This window comes from Cervus elaphus, chromosome 13 (assembly GCF_910594005.1).
Source record: "Cervus elaphus chromosome 13, mCerEla1.1, whole genome shotgun sequence".
NCBI lineage: Eukaryota > Metazoa > Chordata > Mammalia > Artiodactyla > Cervidae > Cervus > Cervus elaphus.
The window spans coordinates 27688284-27711902 of record NC_057827.1 but is presented as its reverse complement, the minus strand read 5'-3'; the positions used below and the strand labels follow the sequence as shown (position 1 = coordinate 27711902).

At 39.8% G+C, this 23619-nt stretch overlaps 1 protein-coding gene across 5 annotated transcripts in view; it reads left to right on the top strand.

Annotated features, from left to right (window-relative positions):
• The window catches only part of ADAMTSL3 (ADAMTS like 3), a 363119-nt gene that overhangs the window by 177206 nt on the left and 162294 nt on the right, over positions 1-23619 (top strand). For all 5 annotated transcript variants that reach the window (XR_006344423.1, XM_043921943.1, XM_043921940.1 and 2 more), the window contains exon 8: positions 16040-16114. Coding sequence is in view for 4 of the 5 variants with exons in the window: in XM_043921943.1 (XP_043777878.1) it covers positions 16040-16114 (75 nt within the window). In the remaining variant the exon portion in view is untranslated. The remainder of the gene's footprint in view (positions 1-16039; positions 16115-23619) is intronic.

The following is a 23619-nucleotide window of genomic DNA, read 5'->3' as shown; positions in this document are numbered from 1 at the left end:
AGCTGCAAAGAATATAATCAGTCTGATTTCAGTGTTGGCCATTTGGTAATGGCCATGTGTAGAGTCTTCTCTTGTGTTGTTGGCAGACGGTGTTTGCTATAACCAGTGAGTTCTCTTGGCAAAACTCTATTAGCCTGTGCCTTGCTTCATTCTGTACTCCAAGGCCCAATTTGCCTGTTATTCCAGGTGTTTCTTGACTTCCTACTTTTGCATTCCAAGCCTCTGTATTGAAAAGGACATCTTTTTTGGGAGTTAGTTCTAAAAGGGCTTGTAGGTCTTTATAGAACCATAACTTCAGCTTCTTCAGCATTACTGGTCAGGGCATAGACTTGGATTCCTGTGATGTTGAATGGTTTGTCTTGGAAACAAACAGAGATCATTCTGTCGTTTTTGAGTTTGCATCCAAGTACTGCCTTTCAGACTGTTTTGTTGACTATGATAGCTACTCCATACCTTCTAAGGGATTTTTGTCCACAGCAGTAGATATAATGGTCATCTGAGTTAAATTCATCCATTCAAGTCCATTTCAGTTTGCTGGTTCCTATAATGTCGACATTCACTCTTGCCATCTCCTGTTAGCCCACTTCCAATTTGCCTTGATTCATGGACCTAACATTCCAGGTTCCTATGCAATATTGCTCTTTACAGCATCAGACCTTGCTTCCATCACCAGTCGCATCCACAGCTGGGTGTTGTTTTTGCTTTGGCTCCGTCTCTTCATTCTTTCTGGAGTTATTTCTCCACTGATTTCCAGTAGCATATTGGACACCTACCGACCTGGGGAGTTCATCTTTCAGTGTCCTATCTTTTTGCCTTTTCATACTGTTCATGGGGTTCTCAAGACAAGAATACTGAAGAGGTTTGCCATTCCCTTCTCCAGTGGACCACATTTTGTCAGAACTCTCCACCATGACCCATCGGTCTTGGGTGGCCCTACATGGCATGGCTCATAGTTTCATTGAGCTAGACACGGCTGTGTTCCATGTGATTAGATTGGTTAGTTTTCTGTGATTGTGGTTTTCAGCTTGTCTGCCCTCTGATGGAGAAGAATAAGAGGTTTATGGAAGCTTCCTGATGGGAGAGACTGACTGAGAGGGAAACTGGGTTTTGTTCTGAGCGCAGGGCCATGCTCAGTAAATCTGTAATCCAATTTTCTGTTGATGGGTGGAGCTGTGTTCCCTCCCTCCTGTTTACCTGGAGCCAAACTGTGGTGGAGGTAATGAAGATACTGGCGACCTCCTTCAAAAGATCCCAGGCATGCACTGCTACACTCAGTGCCCCCAACCCTGCAGCAGGCCACCGCCAACTCACGCCTCCACTGGAGACTTCTGGACACTCACAGGCAAGTCTGGGCCAGTCTGCTGTGGGGTCACTGCTCCCTTCTCCTGGGTCCTGGTGCACAAGGTACTGTTTGAGCCCTCCAAGAGTCTTTTTCCCAGTCCTGTGTAAGTTCTCACAGCTCTGTGGTGGGGTTAATGGTGACCTCCTCCAAGAGGGTTTATGCCATACCCAAGTCTGCGGCACCCAGAGCCCCTGACCCTGTGGCAGGCCCCTGCTGACCTATAACTCCACAGGAGACACTCAGACACAGTTCTATCTCAGTCTCTGGAGTCCCTGGGTCCTGGTACGCACAAGGTTTGTTTGAGCCCTCTTAGCATTTCTGGCGGGAATGGGATTTGATTCTAAACGCGAATTCACCCCTCCTACCATCTTGCTGGGACTTCTCCTTTGCCCTTGGATGCAGGGTATCTCCTCACAGTTGCTCCAGCGCCTGCTGTCTTACTGGGGTTTCTCTGGCCTTGGACGTGGGGTATCTCCTCAAGGCCGGTCCAGTGAAGCACAGCCGCCACCATCTGTATGCCAGTAATCGGTATGCCAAAATGGCATATTTGGGGGTATCCCATTACAGAGTCAGAGGCAAGTGGCCATTTGGTCCTTACCAGGCTCTGGATTTCTTAGCTGCAGTGTAAAGGGTAGAGAAGAAGGTTTATACCCTGATTCTGGGAAACATCGGACAGAACAATGTTGTCAGGTGCTGTATGTAAAATAGAGCCCTCTTGTTTAGTAGCTAAGTTGTGTCTAACTCTTTTGTGACCCCATGGACTGTAGCCCACCAGGCTCCTCTGTCCATGGGGTTTTCCAGGCAAGGATACTGGAGTGGGTTGCCATTTCCTCCTCCAGAGGATCTTCCTAAACCCAGAGATCAAGCCCATGTGTCCTGCATTGGCAGGCAGGTTCTTTACTGCTGAGCCACTGGGGAAGGCCACAGTTCCCTCTGCCACTTGCTATTCAAAACTAGTCCTGGAAACCAACACAGTAGCTGTACTGTTAGACACTCTGCCTGTTACATATTCTTTTGGGGTAAAGGCATTTTAAGCCATTAAATATCTACACCTCCAGATTGGAAGCAGATGTTTCTACATAGATACCAAGGCTAATAGCTAAGGACACTCATTTGCAGATGCAGCAATAAACGCCATACATGATGTAGCACATGAGCAGCTCAGGGCAGGGATGTAATTACAGCAGAGGTGTAGAAATTGGGTTTCAGCTTGCAGCAGTTTCTCTCACCAAATTCAATCCTGCCGAGTCCCCTGTCTGCTTTTAAAAGATGGTTGTTAATTTCTGATTTTTATTTTGCCCAACTTTGTTCCCTGGCACATTTCATTTGTCCCACCTCGGTGTCAAAAGGAAGTATATGATCAGCCCTCCATTTTCAGAATCCATGTAGCCACACACTGGCTTTCTCTTCTTTCATCTCCCAGTCCTCCACCATACCCACAAAGGCACAGATAAACTTAAATCAAACTTGACTATCCTACGGACTTCCCTGGTGGTCCAGTGGTTAGGACTCCATGCTTCTGATGCAGGAAGTGCAGGTTCTATCCCTGGTCAGAAGACTGAGATCCCACATGCTATGGTGCAAGACCAAGAAGTAAAAACAAGACAGAACAAAACTTGACCACCCTAATTTGGAAAGCTGTCAACCCCTGTTGTATACAATGTTGTTTTAGGTTAAATGATGCCAAGTGGTTATATGTGTGTAAGAGTATTAATAAACACCATTTTTGTGTTTATATGTTTTTCATTTTACAAAATGCTTTCACACTTGTTATTTTAAAGGAGGATAAGTATTATTTTCAGTTTTTTCATAGAATTATTATTAGCATTAGCATTTATTCAATACTTACTTAAAAAAAAAAAAAGCTCCTCTTTTCCTTGGGAATGGAGAGAAGATGGAGGGTGGTGTGTGTGTGTTTGAGCCTAAAAAAGCAGAAGAATAAAAAATGCAAGGTCAAAAAATAACATGAAATATGTATGGCCGAAAGTTTTGTTCAGCAAAATACCCAACCAAATTTAAAAAAAATTAAAAACCAGAGATGGAAAAGTGGGAATGAGATTGTCAAGGTGAGGGTAATAGAAGAGTTCATCTCTTTTCTCATGTTACGTTGGAATGTATGTATTTAGGTGGGTGCAGTTCTAACTTAACTCTATAGTGCGAATAAACGATCTGGTGTAAATTGCAGTCCTCCTGGGCTGAAACTGATGTTTATTGATTAGTTAATATTGTGTGGACAGTTTATTTCCTGTACATTTTGCTACTTAGCAAAGTGGTGATCTCTGCAGCAGGAAATGAGACATAGAAAAAATATGATGGAACAGCTGGACTTGAGCGTTTATGTGTGGGAGGGAAGTCAATGGAAGCAAACGTAATAGATCCTTGGGTCAGCCCAGTGATTGCAAAATCAAACAAGTGAAGCCCATAAAATCCAAGTGTAGTGAATGTACTTGTGATGGGAGAGTGGGAGTTTATACAGTGACAACTGGGTCTCAACAGTAGAAGGGTTAAGAGTGCACTGTTTGGTTCTGACCCCAGCCCTGCTGCTTGGGTAGTCTGTGATCTTGGACAAGTCACTTAAACTTGCAAAAGTTCAGTTTTCTTAATTATAGGAATGGCGTTTTATTAGAACAAAGGAGGCAGTTTTCTCAAGTTACCCAGGATCGTGCCTGGGGGCATCGTATGTGTTCAGCCTGGTTTTAATAACTTGCACTTACCCAGCCCGACTGCTGGTTAAGTTTTCTTCTACATCCTTTGCATGTATTATGTTATCAAATCCTCTCAACAACTCCTTGAAACAAGTATTATTATCCTCATTTTTACACATGTAACTGAGGCACAGAGAAGGTAGCAAACTTGCCCAAAGTCACACAGTGGTTGTAAGTGGTGAAGCTGGCATTATAGACCAGGTTGCCTGACTCTGTGGTCTGTGATCTTAGCCATGATTCCATATTTCCTCTCCCAGTAGTTTGTAGAGTAAAAAAAAAATGCAGAGTGTGTTGAGAAGAAGCCCTGGAAGATGACATAGTGAGTAGCAGTATCAAGGATCTCTCACCCCAAATTTCAATGGAACTGTTTTGAAGTAGTTCCAAACAATGAAGGTGTTCAGCAGGAACCAGTTCCCAACACTACCACCAAATCTAGATTTCCCAGTCGGGGACCTGCTGTTATGAACATTGTTTAGGTGGGGTAGAGAAGAAACCTTCTGCCATCTGCCATGTTCTCAACCGTTGGATTCTATACCATTAGAGAGTTTAATATTTTAAAGTGGCCCCCAAATAAGACCTGATTGGTGGCCTCATAAGCAAACTTGTGAGAGAAGGTTTTAAGTGGTGTCTATTTCACCTGTCCTGAAACACAAGATACAGCTTGCTCCTGTTAGCTCCAAACTGAGGGGGATTTACCTGGAGGCCATTTGTCTGGGGTTTAAGTATCCCAGTGTAACAGGGGAGACAAGAAAGCATGTTAGCAGTGTTAATATCAAAGCTAGTAGAATCTTGCATACATGCATGCGCAGTCACTAAGATCTGGCTCTTTTGTGACCCCATGGACTGTAGCTGACCAGGCTCCTCTGTCCATGGGATTTGCCAGGCAAGAATACTGAAGTGGGTAGGTGTTTCCTTCTGTCACGGATCTTCCCAACCCAGGGATGGAACCTGTGTCTCCTGCTTGGCAGGCATTTTCTTTACCACCAGCACCACCTGGAAAGCCCCAAAAATAAATATTAAAAAATGTACAAAGAAAACAATAGCCCTATAGGTCTGTAAGAAGAAATTGAAGCAAATAAAACTGTTATGAAGACTTGAACACACTTAGTAGGAACTAAGTCCTGTTACATTAACAGGTATTATTGAGCATTGCATTTTGAGGGAACATACTGTCTTTTCAAACATTTATGGACCATTTACAAAAACTGATTCTGTGCTAGACTCCAAAGAAGATTGTAAAAAACCCCAAAACTCAGTAAAACAGAAACCGTTAGTAGAGACCTCGCCCTGCAGCTGCGCCCGTCCATTCTTTGCTCCCTCCCATTACAGAGGAACAAGTGTCCGTCTTCCTTTCCAAGGCTAATTAATCCCTCCATCTGTGTCCTGGATTCCAGCCCCCTCTGCTTCCTCAGAGATCTCACCCCACCTATCATCTCTCTCCTTTATCCTCTCTCTCTGTCTCCTTTTCCCAGCAGGGTTAAGTGTGACCAGATCTCTTAAATGGAAGCATAATTTGCAAAATATATGTGTGTGTATATGTGTGTGTATATATATGTGTGTTTGTATAAGATATATATATCTTCCCTGGTGGCTCAGCAGTAAAGAATCCATCTACCAATGCAGGAGATGCAGGTACAACCCCTAGGTTGGGAAAATCCCCTGGGAAAGGAAATGGCAACACACTCCCGTATTCTTGCCTGGGAAATCCCATGGACAGAGGAGCCTGACAGGCTACAGCCCATGGGGTCGTAAAAGAGTTGGACACGACTTAGCAACTCAACAACATATATATTTTACATAATTATATACGTAATATATGTGTATATGTATATAGATCTTCTAAATTCTCCACATCTCCAGCTGCCACCCAAATCTTTCACTTAGCTTTATTGACAACTTTTGGAAAAACTGTTTACATTTCCTGTATCTCCTTTTTTGTCATTTATTCCTCAGATGGCAGCCTCTTGTGCTTACTGCACAGTTGATACTGTCTTTATGAATCCCATTAGCAAACTTCTTACTGCTTCATCCAAAAGGCACTTGAAGCCCCCAGTGGAAGAGCATTTAGTGCTGCTGGCCCCTCCCTCTTTAAAATTCTCTTCCTCATCAGGGTTCGCTCTCTATTTCTGGTCAGACCTAGAATTGTGCCTTTCTGCAGAATGGTGGAGAAATCCTGAAAAGTTGTGACTGCAGAACCACCCTGCTTCCTGTCCTAAAAACCCGGAATTTTCCTCACTCTGCCCTGGTTCAGTGCTGTCAGAAACACAGCTCACATATGCTCCATAGCAGCGTCACACAGAGGCTGCTGGATGGACACATTCTTGGGCTCCACCCTAAGCTTGTGGGACAGGATTTCTGTGGGAGGAGCAGGAATCTGTGTTTTAATAAGTTCTCAAGGTAATTCTGGGAGGTGCTGCTCTGTAAAAGTTCTACAGGGACATGAGATGTATCAAATATTAATATACTATGGAGAGTTACAGAAACAGACAGGAATTGCAGTTTAGGAGAGACGGCATTTAAAACTGTACAGTGGAGATAAGTTTTCTGTAATCTAAGGATGTTAAATCCTTAAGTGAGGACTCTTGCAGATTGCTGCCTTCCTAGCCTTGCCCAGATGCCCTGCACTGTGCGTTTCCCGACAAGGTAGTATTGTAAGCAACTGGGGGTTCACTTCCCTCTACACAGCCATGTATTTCCCCCAAGTGTGAACTATCTGACTAAAATAAAGTGCCAGGGTTTCTAGTCTGAGAGGTTTCACTTGATTGTTTAATTGTCAATGAATAGCAGTTGGAATGTGTGCACACACACACACATACGCACACAGGATAAATGCTTCTCAAAGACACTACAGTCTAAGTTCACAAAGATTTTCTGAGAGAGTTACTTAGCCCAGTTGATCTACCCAAAGAGGATTTCTTAGGAAAGATTTCTTATTTATTATTTTCAAAACAATTTTCATTACATAGATGTCTGTCTTGTTGTTATTATTGTTTAGTCACTCAGTCACGCTTGACTCTTTACAACCCCATGGACTGTAACCCGCCAGGCTCTTCTGGCCGTGGGATTTTCCCAAACAAGAGTACTGGAGTGGGTTGACATTTCCTTCTCCAGGGGTTCTTCCTGACCCAGAGATCGAACCCAGGTCTTCTGCATTGGCAGATGGATTCTTTACCACTGAGCCACCAAGGAAGCCCTGGCCAGTGTAGCTATTCTGTGAAAAAGCCTCCATAACATTCCTTCTCAACAGATGTGTCTCTTATTTAGACCATTTGTTTTTTCATAATGTTGACTTGGTAAAGTGTTCATCCCGTTTTTCTTATAGAATTTCCCATCTTCTGGGTTTATCTGATTGCCACTTTTTTTGTGGATCTCTCTCAATATTTCCTATAAACAGAGCAGTGAGGTCCAAGGCTTGATTGGAACTGGACTGAACATCTGTTCAGGTAGGAGCACGTCAACCATGGTACAAAGTGCTTTATGTTGCATCACATCAGGAAGTCTGTGACGTAGCAGTGTTGAGTTTGATCAGTGGTCTAAGGTGGGGAAACACAGATCACTATCTTATGCAGATCCATGTTTCCTTGTAAGAAACCTACAGAATGTTATCTCAAGGTGGTAAATATTCTGTTTTGCAACAGTTTCGCACATGGGGTTTAGCATCTATTGTTAAAATAGTGCTTATTCTGGGGTTTGGTTGCAAATGGCTATTTTCTAATTCTTTTCTTATCTCTATATTTACTTTCTGATATTCTTCTATAAAGAACCTCCCCAGTCTTTTTTGTTTTTCATTTCTCACTCTGTATTCAGAGATTTTTTGTTTTTATTTTTTATTTTTTTCTTTCATTTATTTTTATTAGTTGGAGGCTAATTACTTTACAGTATTGTAGTGGTTTTTGTCATACATTGACATGAGTCAGCCATGGATTTACATGTATTCCCCATCCCGATCCCCCCTCCCACCTCTCTCTCCACCCGATTCCTCTGGGTCTTCCCAGTGCATCAGGCCCGAGCATTTGTCTCATGCATCCAGCCTGGGCTGGTGATCTGTTTCACCCTAGATAATATACATGTTTCGATGCCGTTCTCTCAAAACATCCCACCCTCACCTTCTCCCACAGAGTCCAAAAGTCTTCTGTACATCTGTGTCTCTTTTTCTGTTTTGCATATAGGGTTATTGTTACCATCTTTCTAATTTTTTGTTTTTAAATGTTTTCTCATATTATAGACACTATTCGTCTGGGGCTGCATATTGTCCAAAATGTGGCCAGTGAGAGCAGTTCAAGCTGAACCCTTTTGACATAATTCCTTTGGACTTTAAACACTGCTTTGTGTTCTGAAACAACAACAGGGTGTTCTAGGCTCACTTTGAATCTTTTTTCCTTCTCCAGACCTAGAATTGCCGGTTTTTTTTTTTTTTTTCTTCTTCATGAAGTCTTGATTCTTTTTAGCGGGGAATGGTATTTAGAGCCCAAGACATAGGCAATACTTACTGTCAATGGGGAATCTTTGCTTCCAAGCCCTTTTCATTGCAGAGAACTTTGAAAGTATAGAAGAAAGAAAAATGAAGACCATGTATTTGTGGACCTACTTAAAGCTTATTTTATGATTTCCTTATTTTTATCATTTTAAAATAGAGGTATTTCTCACGGAAGTTAGCAAATAAAAAGTTAAATTGTCTGTATTGTGTATTCATCAACAAAATATTATTTACTCTTCCACCTTAAATAATGACACAATGAAGTATACAGGTTTTTGGTTATTGTCCTTTGGATTTTGGCCAGCCTCAGCTTATTAAGAATTGTTATTCTTCTGACTCCATTTGGAGATCCTTGTCACTCTCTATTACTGGAAATGTCATCATAAAATCTGAAGCCACTGGAAAATTTCCTAAAAAAATAACATCGTAAGAAAAAATACATTTTTTATTATATAAAATTGGAAAATACAGAACAAAGCATAAAAAGCACATTATGTATGATGTTGGCTGTGGGTATGTCATATATGCCCTTTGTTATTTTGAGATATGTTCTTTCTATGCCTAATTTGTTGAGTTCTTATCATTATTGAATTTTGTCAAATGATTTTTCTGTATCTATTGAGATGATAATAGGATTTTTCTTTTATTCTGTTAACATGATGTATTATATTGATTGATTCATATTTGATGAACTGTCCTATCTCCTTACATCCCAGGAGTAAAGCCCACTTGATCATGGTGTATGATCATTTTAAAGTGCTGCTGAGGTTGGTTTGCCAGTATTTTACTGAGACTTGTTGCATCTATATTCATTAGGAATATTGGTCTCTAGTAATTTTTTTCTTCTTGAATTTTAAGTAGTTACATTATCTACAACTAAGGTTTTAAATTTTTTTATTTCCAATATATATTCCTATAATTTATTTTCTACTTAGACTGACAAAGATGAGTGTGGGGGAAAATGATGATAATTTTTGTTGTATTCCTAACCATGGTGGAAATAATTCTAATATTTCACCATTATATCTGCTCATGGCTTCTGATTCTTTATTAAACTGAGGGTGTTTCTTTCTGTCCTTGGTTTTAAAAGGAATCTTATTGTAATGCATGCTGAATTTTGTCAGATACCTTTTTATATTCATTAAAATGTTCATAATATTTAACTCACTTGATTTGTTAATATAACCAATTATATTAATACTTTTTCTGATGTTGAATCAATCATTCATTTTTATAATATACTGTATTTAGTCATGATGTGTGATCCTTAGGATAGAGTTCTGAAATTTATTTGCTTTGTTGTGTTTATTATTTTTACATCCATAGTGATAATTAACATTTAGTTCACATATTTATTTATGTGATCTCTGTGTTTGGTTTGGGTATCAGTTATTTTAGCTGGTATTCACTAACTGGGAAGCTTTCATTTTCCTATTATCTGCAACTTGCTTGTTTGCTTAAGGTTTCGCAAAACTCATCCAGCAAAAACATTTTGGCCCTGGTCCTTTATTTTCTTTTTTCCTCAGTAAATAATGTTTTTAGCTTTTTTAAAAATTGTATTTTAAAAGTAACTCACTGGTGCATTTTTATTCTAGAGAACTCAAAAAATATAGAACTATGTTTCCATTCAGGCACTCCCAGAATTCTTTTCTTTCCTGGGAGGAAACCACTGTCAATGGTTTGGTGAGAGAGAATGGAGAGTTATTTAGTGGGCTCAGACTTTCAGTTTTGCAAAATGAGAAAATTTCTAGAGATAGATTGTGATAATATGTCTTACCCCATCCCCTGGCAAAAGCCATCCTACTTTTCTGTCTCTATGAACTTAACATACCTCATATAAATGGAATCATACATATCCTTTTGTGACTGGCGTATTTCACTTAGCCTAGTATCTTTGTGGTTTATCTATGTGTCATAGCATGTGTCAGAATTGTCTTTTTAAAAAAATACTTTTTAATTTTTTTTTTTCATTTTGGCCACCCCAGACCTTTGTTGCAGCATGCGGGCTTTCTCTAGTTGCAGTGTGTGGTATGTGGGTTTCTCTTGTTGTAGCACACCAGCCCTAGAGCACGTTGACTCAGTAGTTGTAGTGTGCTGACTTAGTTGACTTGAGGCATGTGGGATCTTAGTTCCCCTACCAGGGACTGAATCTGAGTCCCCTGAATTGTAAGGCAGATTCTTAACCACTGGACCACCAGAGAAGACCTAGAATTGCCTTACTTTTTAAGGCTGAAAAATATCCCATTGTGTATATTTACCACGTGATAGCTTTCTACTCATCAGTGAATGGACACTTAGGTTGAGTTCATCTTTGGCTGGAATAATGCTGCTTTTTATGTGCATGTGCAAATATCTGTATGAGTCGCTGATTTCAGTTCTTTGGGGGTATACTCAGAAGTGGAACTGCCGAATCATGTTGTAACTCTGTATTTAATGTTTTGAGTAACTGTTTTCCATAGTGATTGAAAAATTATTTTATATTTCCATCAGCTGTTCACAAGGGTTCTAATATCTTCACATCCTGACCAACACTTGTTATTTTGCATGTTTGTCTTTTTTTAATAATGGCCATCCTAATGAGTGTGAAGTGATATCTCTTTGTGGGTTTGACTTGCATTTTCCTAATGATTAGTGAAGAGGAACTAAAAAAGCCTCTTGATGAAAGTGAAAGAGGAGAGTGAAAAAGTTGGCTTAAAGCATAACACTCAGAAAACTAAGATCATGGCATCTGGTCCCATCACTTCATGGCAAATAGATGGGGAAACAATGGAAACAGTGTCAGACTTTATTTTTGGGGGCTCCAAAATCACTGCAGATGGTGATTGCAGCCATGAAATTAAAAGACGCTTGCTCCTTGGAAGGAAAGTTATGACCAACCTAGATAGCATATTAAAAAGCAGAGACATTACTTTGCCAACAATAGTCTGGTCAAGGCTATGGTTTTTCCAGTGGTCATGTATGGATGTGAGAGTTGGATTGTGAAGAAAGCTGAGCGCCGAAAAATTGATGCTTTTGAAGTGTGGTGTTGGAGAAGACTCTTGAGAGTCCCTTGGACTGCAAGGAGAGCCAACCAGTCCATCCTAAAGGAGATCAGTCCTGGGTGTTCACTGGAAGGACTGATGCTGAAGCTGAAACTCCAATACTTTGGCCACCTCATGCGAAGAGTTGACTCATTGGAAAAGACCCTGATGCTGGGAGGGACTGGGGGCAGGAGAAGTGGGCGACAGAGGATGAGATGGCTGGATGGCGTCACTGACTCAATGGACATGAGTTTGAGTAAACTCCGGGAGTTGGTGATGGACAGGGAGGCCTGGCGTGCTGTGATTCATGGGGTCTCAAAGAGTCGGACTCAACTGAGTGACTGAACTGAACTGAATGATTAGTGATGTTGAGCCTAATTTCTTTGTGCTTATTGACATTTGTATATCCTCTTTGGAAAAATGTGTATTCAAGTCCTTTGCCCACTTTTTGAATTGGGGTGATTTTTGTTGTCGTTGTTGGGTTGTAGAAACTGTATCTCTTCTGAATATTAACCCCTTATTTGGTACATAATTTACAGATATTTTCTCCCACTGCCTGCCTTGCCTTTTCATTCTATTGATAGTACCCTTTGACGTGGAAAAGTTTAATTTTGGTGGAGTCCAGTTTATGTTTTTCATCTGTTACCTATGGTTTTGACATCATATTCAAGAAATACTAGGCCATATAATTATTTTTTAACTTGCTTTTTTCTTTTCTTTTTTTTTTTCTGGAAAAGGAGATTCAAAGATGTTTAATTTAACTATTATGTTGTGTACAGTTGTGAAAGTGAATGAAGGACAATTAGGCTCATCAACATGACTTGATTTCAGATAAACAGCATTGTTCAAAGAAAAGCAAATCACATAAGAATATACACAAATGTATGTAGTTTCTTTCTATTGTAACCAAGGTCCCAAACAAGCAAAATTAAGCAATATGCTGCTTGAGGATACATTCACAAGTGATCCAACTACCAGGAAAACAAAGGATTGTACTTATCTAACACTGGGTAAAAACATATATTAACTTGCTTTTTTCATCAGTCATTTAGCAGTCTTTACACATCAAGTAATGCAGCCTCCTATTGTTACTTTTATCTGTTGTAGAGTATTCCTTCAGGGCTTGCTAGGTGATGCTAGTGGTAAAGAATTCACCTGTCAATGCAGGAGATGCAAGAGACACAGGCTCAATTCCTGGGTTGGAAAGATCTTTAGCCTGGGCGTATCACTGTTTATCTAACTCCTCCCAAAATAGTGAGCATTTAAATAGTGTTCATTTTTTTTTACATGTATGTGTGTCAAAAACAAACAAATATAAAATCAGGAAAGGATATTTATCACAGTGCTAGAAGTGATGATCTCTGGGCAGTTGGATTGGAAATAGCTTTATTTTGTCTGGAATGCTTTTTGAATTTTCTAATTTTAATAGTAAGTATTTTTATTTAATAAAACTTATAAACAAGTCAATAAACATAGTGACATCCTTTGATTCAACAACTTCACCCAGAGGCTATCAAAAATTCTTCGCTGTAAGTTAAACAAACAAAACACAACATCTGCTTGAAGTAATTCATATTGTTGATGATGTACTAACATCATTTAGTCATAGACTTGAAGATCAAATAGGAGACTGGGGAATAGAATTTCATATACCCCTGGATTATTATGTGGTCATGAATATTACTTTCGGAATGTGTAACAGCATGAAAAAAGAATCTACAGGGGGCAGGGTTTCCATTAAATAATTATCTTGGCCAGGTATTGTCAAAAATTTTTGGTGGAGAACCCTGTAGGAAGTATATTAGTCTTTGTGAGCTGTATTGTCTTTGTTACAGTTACTCACCTTTGCCTTTGTAGGGCACAAGCAGCCTCAAATGAATGAGTGTGACCTTAGGGCCCTAGTTGTGGACTCATTCAAGTTGCTCAGTGCATTTATTTAACTTTTTCTTTAATACTTTTAAAAATTGATTGGCCAAAGAATTCCTTCAGGTTTTTTTTTTAAGTAAAAGACACATTTCTCATTTTCACCAGGAAGTTTATTGAATAATATATTCACCATTTTGTTCCACTACCTTCTTCCATTTTTCAGGCAACTTCATAATCCCATCTTCTCAAAACTTTTAATCTTTTTGAGCAGAGAACTGTTCTAGGTGCTTTTTACAATCTTCCAGGGAATTGAAAATTTTTCCCTGAAGCAAATATTGTAAAGACCAAATTGAAGGGACATCGGAAGCAGCAGTGTCTGGTGAATATGGCAGATGGGTCAGAACTTCCCAGCCAAGATGTGACAGCTTTTGCCTTAGTCTCAAAGAAACATGCAATCTTACATTATCCTGATGGAAGATTATGGGTTTTCTGTTGACTAATTCAGGACACTTCTCATCGAGTGTTGTCTTCAGTTGGTATAATGGGAGCATTACTTGTTGGAATTAATCATTTGGTTTTCTGAAAGAAGCTCATTGTAGAGGACTCCCTTCCCATTCCACCATATCACCCCATATCACCTTCTTTGGATGAAGATCGGCCTTTGGTGTTGTTGATAGGTTCTTTCCCCTTGCCCCATGATCTCTTCTGTTCCACGTTATTGTACAGCATCCCCTTTTTATTACCTGTCACAATTTGTTTTAAAAAATGGGACTTTTTGTTACATTTAAGAAGAGAATCACATGCAGAGTCAAGAAGATTCTTTTTGCTTAACTTATGTGGAACCCAAACATCAAAATGATTAACATAACTCAGTTCAGCTCAGTTCAGTTGCTTAGTCGTGTCCGACTCTTTGCAACCCCATGAATCGCAGCACGCCAGGCCTCCCTGTCCATCACCAACTCCCGGAGTTCATTCAAACTCAGGCCCATTGAGTTGGTGATGCCATCCAGCCATCTCATCCTCTGTCGCCCACTTCTCCTCCTGCCCCCAATCCCTCCCAGCATCAGGGTCTTTTCCAATGAGTCAACTCTTCGCATGAGGTGGCCAAAGTATTGGAGTTTCAGCTTCAGCATCAGTCCTTCCAGTGAACACCCAGGACTGATCTCCTTTAGGATGGACTGGTTGGCTCTCCTTGCAGTCCAAGGGACTCTCAAGAGTCTTCTCCAACACCACAGTTCAAAAGCATCAATTTTTCGGCGCTCAGCTTTCTTCACAATCCAACTCTCACATCCATACATGACCACTGGAAAAACCATAGCCTTGACCAGACTATTGTTGGCAAAGTAATGTCTCTGCTTTTTAATATGCTATCTAGGTTGGTCATAACTTTCCTTCCAAGGAGCAAGCGTCTTTTAATTTCATGGCTGCAATCACCATCTGCAGTGATTTTGGAGCCCCCAAAAATAAAGTCTGACACTGTTTCCATTGTTTCCCCATCTATTTGCCATGAAGTGATGGGACCAGATGCCATGATCTTAGTTTTATGAATGTTAAGCTTTAAGCCAACTTTTTCACTCTCCTCTTTCACTTTCATCAAGAGGCTTCCTCTTCACTCTCTGCCATAAGGGTGGTTTCGTCTGCATATCTGAGGTTACTGATATTTTCCCCGGCAATCTTGATTCCAGCTTGTGCTTCTTCTAGCCCAGCCTTTCTCATGATGTACTCTGCATATAAGTTAAATAAGCAGGGTGACAATGTACAGCCTTGACATACTCCTTTTCCTATTTGGAACCAGTCTGTTGTTCCAGGTCCAGTTCTAACTGTTGCTTCCTGACCTGCATACAGGTTTCTCAAGAGGCAGGTCAGGTTGTCTGGTATTCCCATCTCCTTCAGAATTTTCCACAGTTTATTGTGATCCACACAGTCGAGCTGGTGCAAATGATTTTCAACACTTGATTTGGATATTTGAATATGTTGTTTATCTCTGTGTGGTATAATTTAGATTGTTTGCAATAACTCGATTTGATTGCTATCAACTTTAGCTAATCTACTGGATCGTGGAACATTGTCCAGCTAGAAATTCAAGCACGAAACTTCACAAACCAGTTTTGACACATTCAGTTAATCACAGCACTTTCTCCATACACTGCACAAATCTTTTTTTTGCTTCTCAGTTGCGTTTTTATCTTTCTTGAAATAATAAAATATATAAAGCATGATATGCTGAAAATGTTGCTTTTTTTCTTCCATCTTTATTATTAACATGGCTGCACAAAAATTCACCAGTTTTGGTAAGTTTTTTTTTTTTTAAATGCACACTGATATGACAGCTGTCTTAATGCAGTCTAACAAAATTGTTTCTAATGAAATTAAAGACAACTAAGCACTACTAGAGCCATCTTACAGAAAAAATGAATGTTTTGGCCAACCCAATATTTAAGTAAAATTTTGTGAGTATATTAATATGCCTGAGACACAATAGCTGTTTCCTGAAGATTTCCTAACTGAAGATGGAAATGACATACAATTAAGAACACTTTATACATGCCCTTAGTTTTGATTGAGTTGCTTATTTCAATGGGCCTTTAGTGCAGAAGTTTTATTACATTTGTCTTGTGTTCTTTCCTAGGGGAAGAAAATGTAATTGCTGTTCCTTTGGGAAGTCGAAGTGTGAGAATTACAGTGAAAGGACCTGCACATCTCTGTAAGCAAGATTTAATCTTAACATTTTTCTTCTTTTCTGAAGCTTATATAGTAAAGAAAATGTATGTATATATTTATATAACTGAGACACAACTGAGACGCCCACTGAAATGGTCTGTATCTCTAAGGAATGATCTATGACCCTGATTTTTTTGGTTCTCATGTCCTAGTGGGAAGTATACCAGTTTGGGATTAATCCCCTGACAGGAGAGGAAATCAAGTTATATGTGTAATGAACTATTTTTTATGTGGAGAGTAAACTTAGATTCAAGAGTCTTCTGGAGATCTCAATAGTTTGGGATAAAAAATAGCAAAACAAAATTTAAAACACAGAGCTGCATCAGTGAATACAGCTGACAAGTACAAGCTCTGTTGACAGCACATCACAGCCTAGATCTAGGGGGCACTGAAAGTTAACACTGGTTTCCCAGAATCCTAAGAGTTTGAAACAATAAAGGGATGGGATTGTATGTTTCTTTGGTCAAAGTCACATGAAATCTCCTCTGTCTTAGCTTTTCTGGTCTCTCAGTGGTGGTTTAGTTGCTAAGTTGTGTCCGACTCTTGCAACCCCATGGAGTGTAGCCCACCAGGCTCCTCTGTCCATGGGATTCTCCAGGCAGGAATACTGGAGTGGGTTGCCATTTCCTTCTCCAGGGGATCTTCCCGACCCAGGAATCAAACCCGGGTCTCCTGCATTGCAGGCAGATGATTTACCAACTGAGCTATGAGGGAAGCCCTTTCTGGTCTCTTAGGACCCAAAGAAACTGGGAATACCGAAGTTTGTATATTTCTATCCCAGGGTTTCCTGTGTCCATGCGAAGGACTTTCTTAGTATTTTTCTGGGGAAGTTGCATCTCTGCCAAGACTGGGGTCCCTGGCCTTGAAGAAGCTCACTGTGTTCAGCTCTATCTTTCTATAAAAAGTACAAAACACTAAGTAGTTATAAATATAGCTATTTTAAAGCCACACAAATCAAGGTCCACTGTATTAAAATGCTGCATATTTTGCCTTTTTGTTTCTCCTGAGCCACCATCTTAGATTTTCAAGTTGTAAGAATTTCTCAGGGCCATAAGCGTCGTACATTTTCTGTAGCTTGCAAGTGTGTATGTGCAGGTGTATGTATGTATTTATATACTTTAGATTCAGTACTGGTATTTTAACCAGCAATGTCCTTTGAGGAATGTTTATATCAAAATGTGTTTGTCACCAAAGATATAGATTAAAAATCTTAAAAAAAAAAAAAAAAAAGAAATTCCGTAGCACATTATGGCCTAAATTAGGGAAGGAAGAGAATAGGTTTAGGACAGTGAGAGTGAGCCATTATTGGAAAGTCTTTTTTTAACCCTACTTTGTTGTATGAATAATGACTAAAAGAGTGTGACTGATCTATTTAAAATATTAAAATGTTTACAACCATATAGTGGTCAGTTCACTCAAGGCTTTCTCTAGAATGATGCATCAAAACATTTTTTAAGGCTTCTTCATAAAATGGTTTAAAGCCCACCAGAGCTGTTTCTTTTTTAAAATTTATTTATTTGGCTGTGCCAGGTCTTAGTTGTGGCATGTAGAATCTTTAGCTATGGCACGTGGGATCTAGTTCCCTGACCAGGGATGGAACCCAGGCCCCTGCATTGGGAGCACAGAGTCTTAGCCACTGGGCCACCAGGGGAGTCCCAGCCTACACTCGATGAGAATAAATCTTCATCCTTGTAAATTCCAACTTGATGTTTGAAAACAGATGAAAATCATTTAGATCCAAATTCTGTGAATGATTTGAATGATCACGTTGTAAAATAACATTTTGGTTCAAAACTATGAAGTACTGAATATTCATAGCAGTATAATTCATAATAGCCAAGATGTGAAAACAGCCCAAATGTCCATTAACAGATGAATGGGTAAATAAAATGTAGCATATGTAGAATATTATTTGACTATAACAAAGAATGAAGTCCCTGACATGTGCTACAATAGATGTCTCTGTGCTCAGTCATGTCCTAGTGTCTGTGACCCTGTGGACTGTAGCCTGCCAGGCTCCTCTGTGCATGGGATTCTCCAGGCAAGAATACTGGAGTGGGCTACCATTTCCTACTCCAGAGGATCTTCCCTACTTAAAAATGGAACCCAAGTCTCATATTTCCTGCATTGGCAGGCAGGTTCTTTACGACTAGCGCCACCTGGGAAGCCTGCTACAATAGATACGATCTTTGAAAACATTGTGCTAAGTGAAAGAAGTCAGTCACAAAAAGGCCATGTATTATTAATATATGATTGTCTTTATATAAAGTGTCCAGTGTAAGCAAATCTAAGGAGACAGAAAGTTGGTTGGCAGTTGCATAGGGCGAGGGTGAGTTGGATTGGTGGCAGGTCTGGGAACTGTTAATGGATATGGGGTTTCTTTGGAGGAGTGGTGACAAAAATGTTCTAAACTTCGATTGTGGTGATGGTTTCACAATTCTGTGAATATGCTGAAACCACAAAACTATATTTTAAATGAGTGAATTTTATGGCATGTGAATTTTACAGCATATCAAAAAGATATTTTAGAAAAAAATTATGCAATGACTGGGCCTGATTTTCTCATGATACTAAAGACAGTTCTTTAAAATTCAGCTCTAAAGAGAGCTTAATAAGCTCAAAAAGCAGAATAAGTAGGCAGTATACAGGTTTAGTAAAGATGAATACTTTGAGGTAAAATACTCATTTATATACATACCTGTTCTGGCATATTAAATATAACTTAAGACTGGCACTGTCCCAAGAACAGAGCTCAAAAATATTCCCATTTCTCCAAAGGTGATAAGATCTCTTGGTTGGAGTATTTCTCCTTCTGAACATTCTCAAAACTGGCTCAGAAGTATTTCTGAAAGTTACCTTTCTCTGCCAGTGAAGAGAATGAACTGGCTTCATTTACAAAGGAATTAGTTAGCATTTCTTAACATCTTAATATAGATGTGGCTTTATTTTCTTGATTTGTATAAGTGTTTTCTTAATTTTATTCCAAAGATATAGTCCTGAAATTAAGCTGACTTTGCAGTAATAAATCATTCTTTTTAAGATCTGTATTAAGTGCCACCCTCCAAAAGGCTACGTCATTAAAAACTGAGGACACTCAGTAACATAATGTTAGTCTCTTTGCTGTGGAATTTAATTACAGAATATCCATCTTGCATATTGCCTCGAGGTGATTAGAGCTGAATATCCGGTCCTTTTGCAAGCTTGGCCTCACAGCTTGCAAGCACACAGCTCCAGATTTCCCTAAAATTTCAAAAATGGAAATAATAAGAGGGTTACCACAAAAGGGATTTTATTGAAGCAAAACTTCAACATGAAATATGTTGACTGGCAATAAACTGGAGAAGGCAAGATGCCATAAGCTGAAAACCTCCATTATTGATTGTAAGAATTGGTTTTTTTTTTTTTTTTGGTCCTCTAAGTGCTGTCTGATGACCATATACAGTAAGTTCCTTACATACAAATGAGTTCCAGCCTAAGAGTGTTTTGTAAATCCAATTTGTTGTAAGTCCAGCAAAGTTATCCTAGGTACCCAACTAACACAATTGACTACACTGTACCAGCTACATCACTGCTATTTTATGCTTGCTTCTGGACATCCTGGGCTTGAAATAAAGATGCTGCACTACTGTACTTGCACACAGCATGAGCACTTGTAGAGGACGCACACATGTGACAATGTACGCCGGGCATGTGAACTAACTTATTGATTGGACATGCGAACACACATTCTGATCTCTGAAAGTTTGCAACTTTAAGGTTTATATTTAGGGGACTCACTGTATAGAGATGTATAAATATAAGCATGAGCATAATGACTCATCAGAGGAAATGGATGCTGAGTGAAGTGTGCATACACTATAAAATACAACTAGAAGCATAAGTTTGATGTATTTATAACGAAGGCAGCCATGCTAAATGCTCATTACATGCTTACCTAACAATACTTTGTGGCCTTCTGAGAATTTGAGACCTCTTGGGATAATTAGCATGACCCTGTCTCTTTCAAAAGAAGCCTGGACTGATACTTCTCAGGGCAGGCCTTTCAGCTAGAAGCAGTTAGGAACATTCATCATCTTTCTAGTCATTTCGTTTAAAAATAACTAATGTGGATCAAAATATGTAAAGGTAACTATTGTAGACTTGAGTTGTGAAGATTTGGGGATAAAAGAGCGTCTTGGTTTTTGGTCCTCTTTTTTTTTTTCCTGGTGTGTAATTTTATTTATTCTTGCGACAACACTAACTTCATTCTTCAGATTAAGCAGCAGAGGATAAGGGGATTTCCAATATATTTCTTTGTTAAGCCAGCTAACAAATGCCAAAGCTTGTTTGTATCTTTCTTTAAAATTTCATGTAAGCAATATCATAGGATATTTCTCTTTCATCTATTTGACTATGCATAGCATCTCTTCCTTGACTCTTCTCTGCAAGCAACCCTAGTCATTTAAGCCTGAAGAGGAGAAAGAAGGCAGCAGCAGCAGCAGGAAAAGAGGCTGTTATCCTCTGCCTTTCGCAGGGTGGGAGCGTTTACACATTTCCTGGGGTCTTTACCCAGCACTAGCTGTCCTACTATAGGAACACAGAGGGTCCTTGAGGGCTCTGAGGATTGAAGGGCTGTGAGTGCAGTTCTCATGAGCTGTGGATTTCACATCACAATGTAAGCCTGCAGTACATACACCAGTGTTGGACCTTAATTTGAAAAAATAGCACAGAAACATGTACAGTACCGTATATAGAATGGATGACAAATGTGGGTTTGATACATGAAGCAAGGCACCCAGGGCACTCTGGGACAGCCTGGAGGGATGAGGTGGGGAGGAGGTGACGGGGTAATTCAGGATGGGGGGACACATATTTACCTGTGGCTGATTGGTGTTGATATATGGCAAAAACCATCACAATATTGTAATTATCCTCCAATTTAAATAAATAAACAAATAATATAAAAACAACAACTTAAAAAACATATCCATAAATCAATACATTGTCTGAATTGTTGGTTTACAAAAACCCCTTTTCTGCCAATTACTTTTAAGAGGCATAGGCACTAAGGAGAAGCAAGTTTACCCCCGTAAAAATGACAGCTCCTGAAGAACAGCACTGGTTTCTACTTCACTGTGAATTCATCACAGTGACCTTGTTAATCCGAAGTGTCAGCAGTGTTGGGATCCACAAACCATCAAAAGGTGGCTTCATCAGAGCACTTCCCTTAGTTTTATTGACCACTCATTTCTGAATCAAGTTACGCAGTTGAGGTCAGGGCACCTGCTTTTGACCTCCTGTGTATGCAGCCAGGGTTTGTGACCCAGAGAGTGGGAAACCTTTTGAAATAATTGGAATAAAGATATTTTATGAGAAGTGGAGGAGAGGAGTAGTTTGGGTAATTCATATGCACTTGAAAACTGGTTTTGCACCTTGTATTATCACATCTTCATCACTAAAGATCTTGGACACCATTGAAGTTAATAGAATGGACTCAGAATCAAAAACCAAAACATCGGGGACTTCCCTGGTGGTCTGGTGGTTAAGACTCAGCATTACCAATGCAGGGACCATGGGTTCAGTCCCTGATTGGGGAACTAAGGTCCCATATGCTGTATGGCATGGCCTAAAAATAAATGAAAACAAAAGAACAACAAAATGTTGTGAAAAAATATTAAAGGAAGCAGAAAATGCAGTAGATACTTGCATGCATGTGTGCTAAGTCACTTCAGTCGTGTCCACTCTGTGACCCTGTGCACCTCTGTCCATCGGATTCTCCAGACAAGAATACTGGAATGGGTTGCCATGCTCTCCTCTAGGGGATCTCCCCGACCCAAGGATCAGATCGAACCCAAGTCTCTTTTATCTCCTGCATTGGCAGGCTGGTTCTTTACTACTAGCACCACGTGGGAAGCCCAAGTAGATAATTAAATAAACATTAAAAACAATGAAAACCAAATAAACAGAAATGGTTCAAAAGATAGATGTCATGTTGGTCTTCCCTTCCCCCTAGATCGCCTTTCCAGATTCTGACCTCCCCGCCCCCCCTTGCCACCGCCACCATAACTCTGCAACCAGATGGAGCTTGGCAAGCTGTGATGCAGAAGGTCAGCTCAGTGGTAAAACAATCACTGCCCCAACACAGCCGCCGAATCCATCGGACACTACTTGAATTTAGTCAAGTCACTTCAGGCTCAATCTCCGTCTAGAAACTTGGTGTTTTGTATGCCTTCTTCTTTGCAGCGTTGGATTTTGCCCAACTTCATTTCATTTTTTGATATTACCTAAATGCTCATGATTTTTTCCTCCTTTATTTTCAAGGTCTAATTCATCCAGTGTAGGGCCCTCTTACCATCTCTAGTTTCCCATCTCATTTTTACTGACAACTCGCTTTATAGCATTCAGTTTTATATCTTCATTGGAACTAGGAAATGAATTTAATCTCACACTTTCCAAAAATCTACTGTGGTCACGGAGATCAGGGCCAAAGTGGTTGGGGTTTTGTGTGTCTGAGAGTAGCCAGAATTATTCTTTGACCGCTAATGATTCCTGCAGATCAAGGAGCCTGTGTCCAGTCTTTGAATTTTCCCAGAAAAGTTCCCAGCCTGCCTGTCAGGGATAATCAGGGATGTCTCCTAATGCCTGTTACACAGTCTGTCCAGGGCACTTGAATTCCTGCAGCTGCTCCAGTGGCAGAGAGAAATCAGCAAAAAAAACCCCACCAAACTGCCAAAGCACAGCAGCATGTGGATTGCAGCCTCTTAAAACCAGATCATTTTGTTGCTTTTTATTAGCTTGAATGGAGTTGTAGTTCTGTTGTGTCCTTTGTTTGAGATGGTTAAAGAACCACTGAATACCAGTGAGTCAAGCGTAGGTTTCAGAGAAAAGGACCTGGGAGATTGTCTGCTCTGACTCCTCATTTTAGAAATAGGCCATAAGAAGCCAAGGCAGTGAGTTAGGAGTAGAGCTGGAGCCAGAAATGCAGGTCAATCAGCTCTATTAAGTATGGGAACATTTATAAAATGAAAGGGGGAAAAAAGGAAAAGTAAAGAAAAAAATCATTTAAATAAAGTAGGAGTGTTATTTTGGTTAAACCATCAGCAGTGTTCTGTTAGAGATTGTAAAGAACTAATATTCATTTAAAAGCCAATATGAGGTACATCCTTGTTGATCCAGTGGTTGAGATTCTGTGTTTCCATTCCAGGGATCATGGGTTCCATCCCTGGTCATGGAACTAAGAGCTTGCATGCCTTGTGACACAGGCAAAAAATAAATAAATTTTGAAAAAAAGAAAAAGCCACTGTGACTAAAGAGGTGACACATGAGAGAGATCTTTGTGGTGATATCATAGTTCTGTGTTTTGGTTGTGGTGATGTGTGACAAAATAGCACAGGCCTATAGGCACACATTGTACTGATGTCTATTTCCTAGTTTTTATATGGTATTATCGTTGGATAAGATATAACCATTCCATTGGGTAAAGTTGAATGAAAGGTATATAGGACCTCT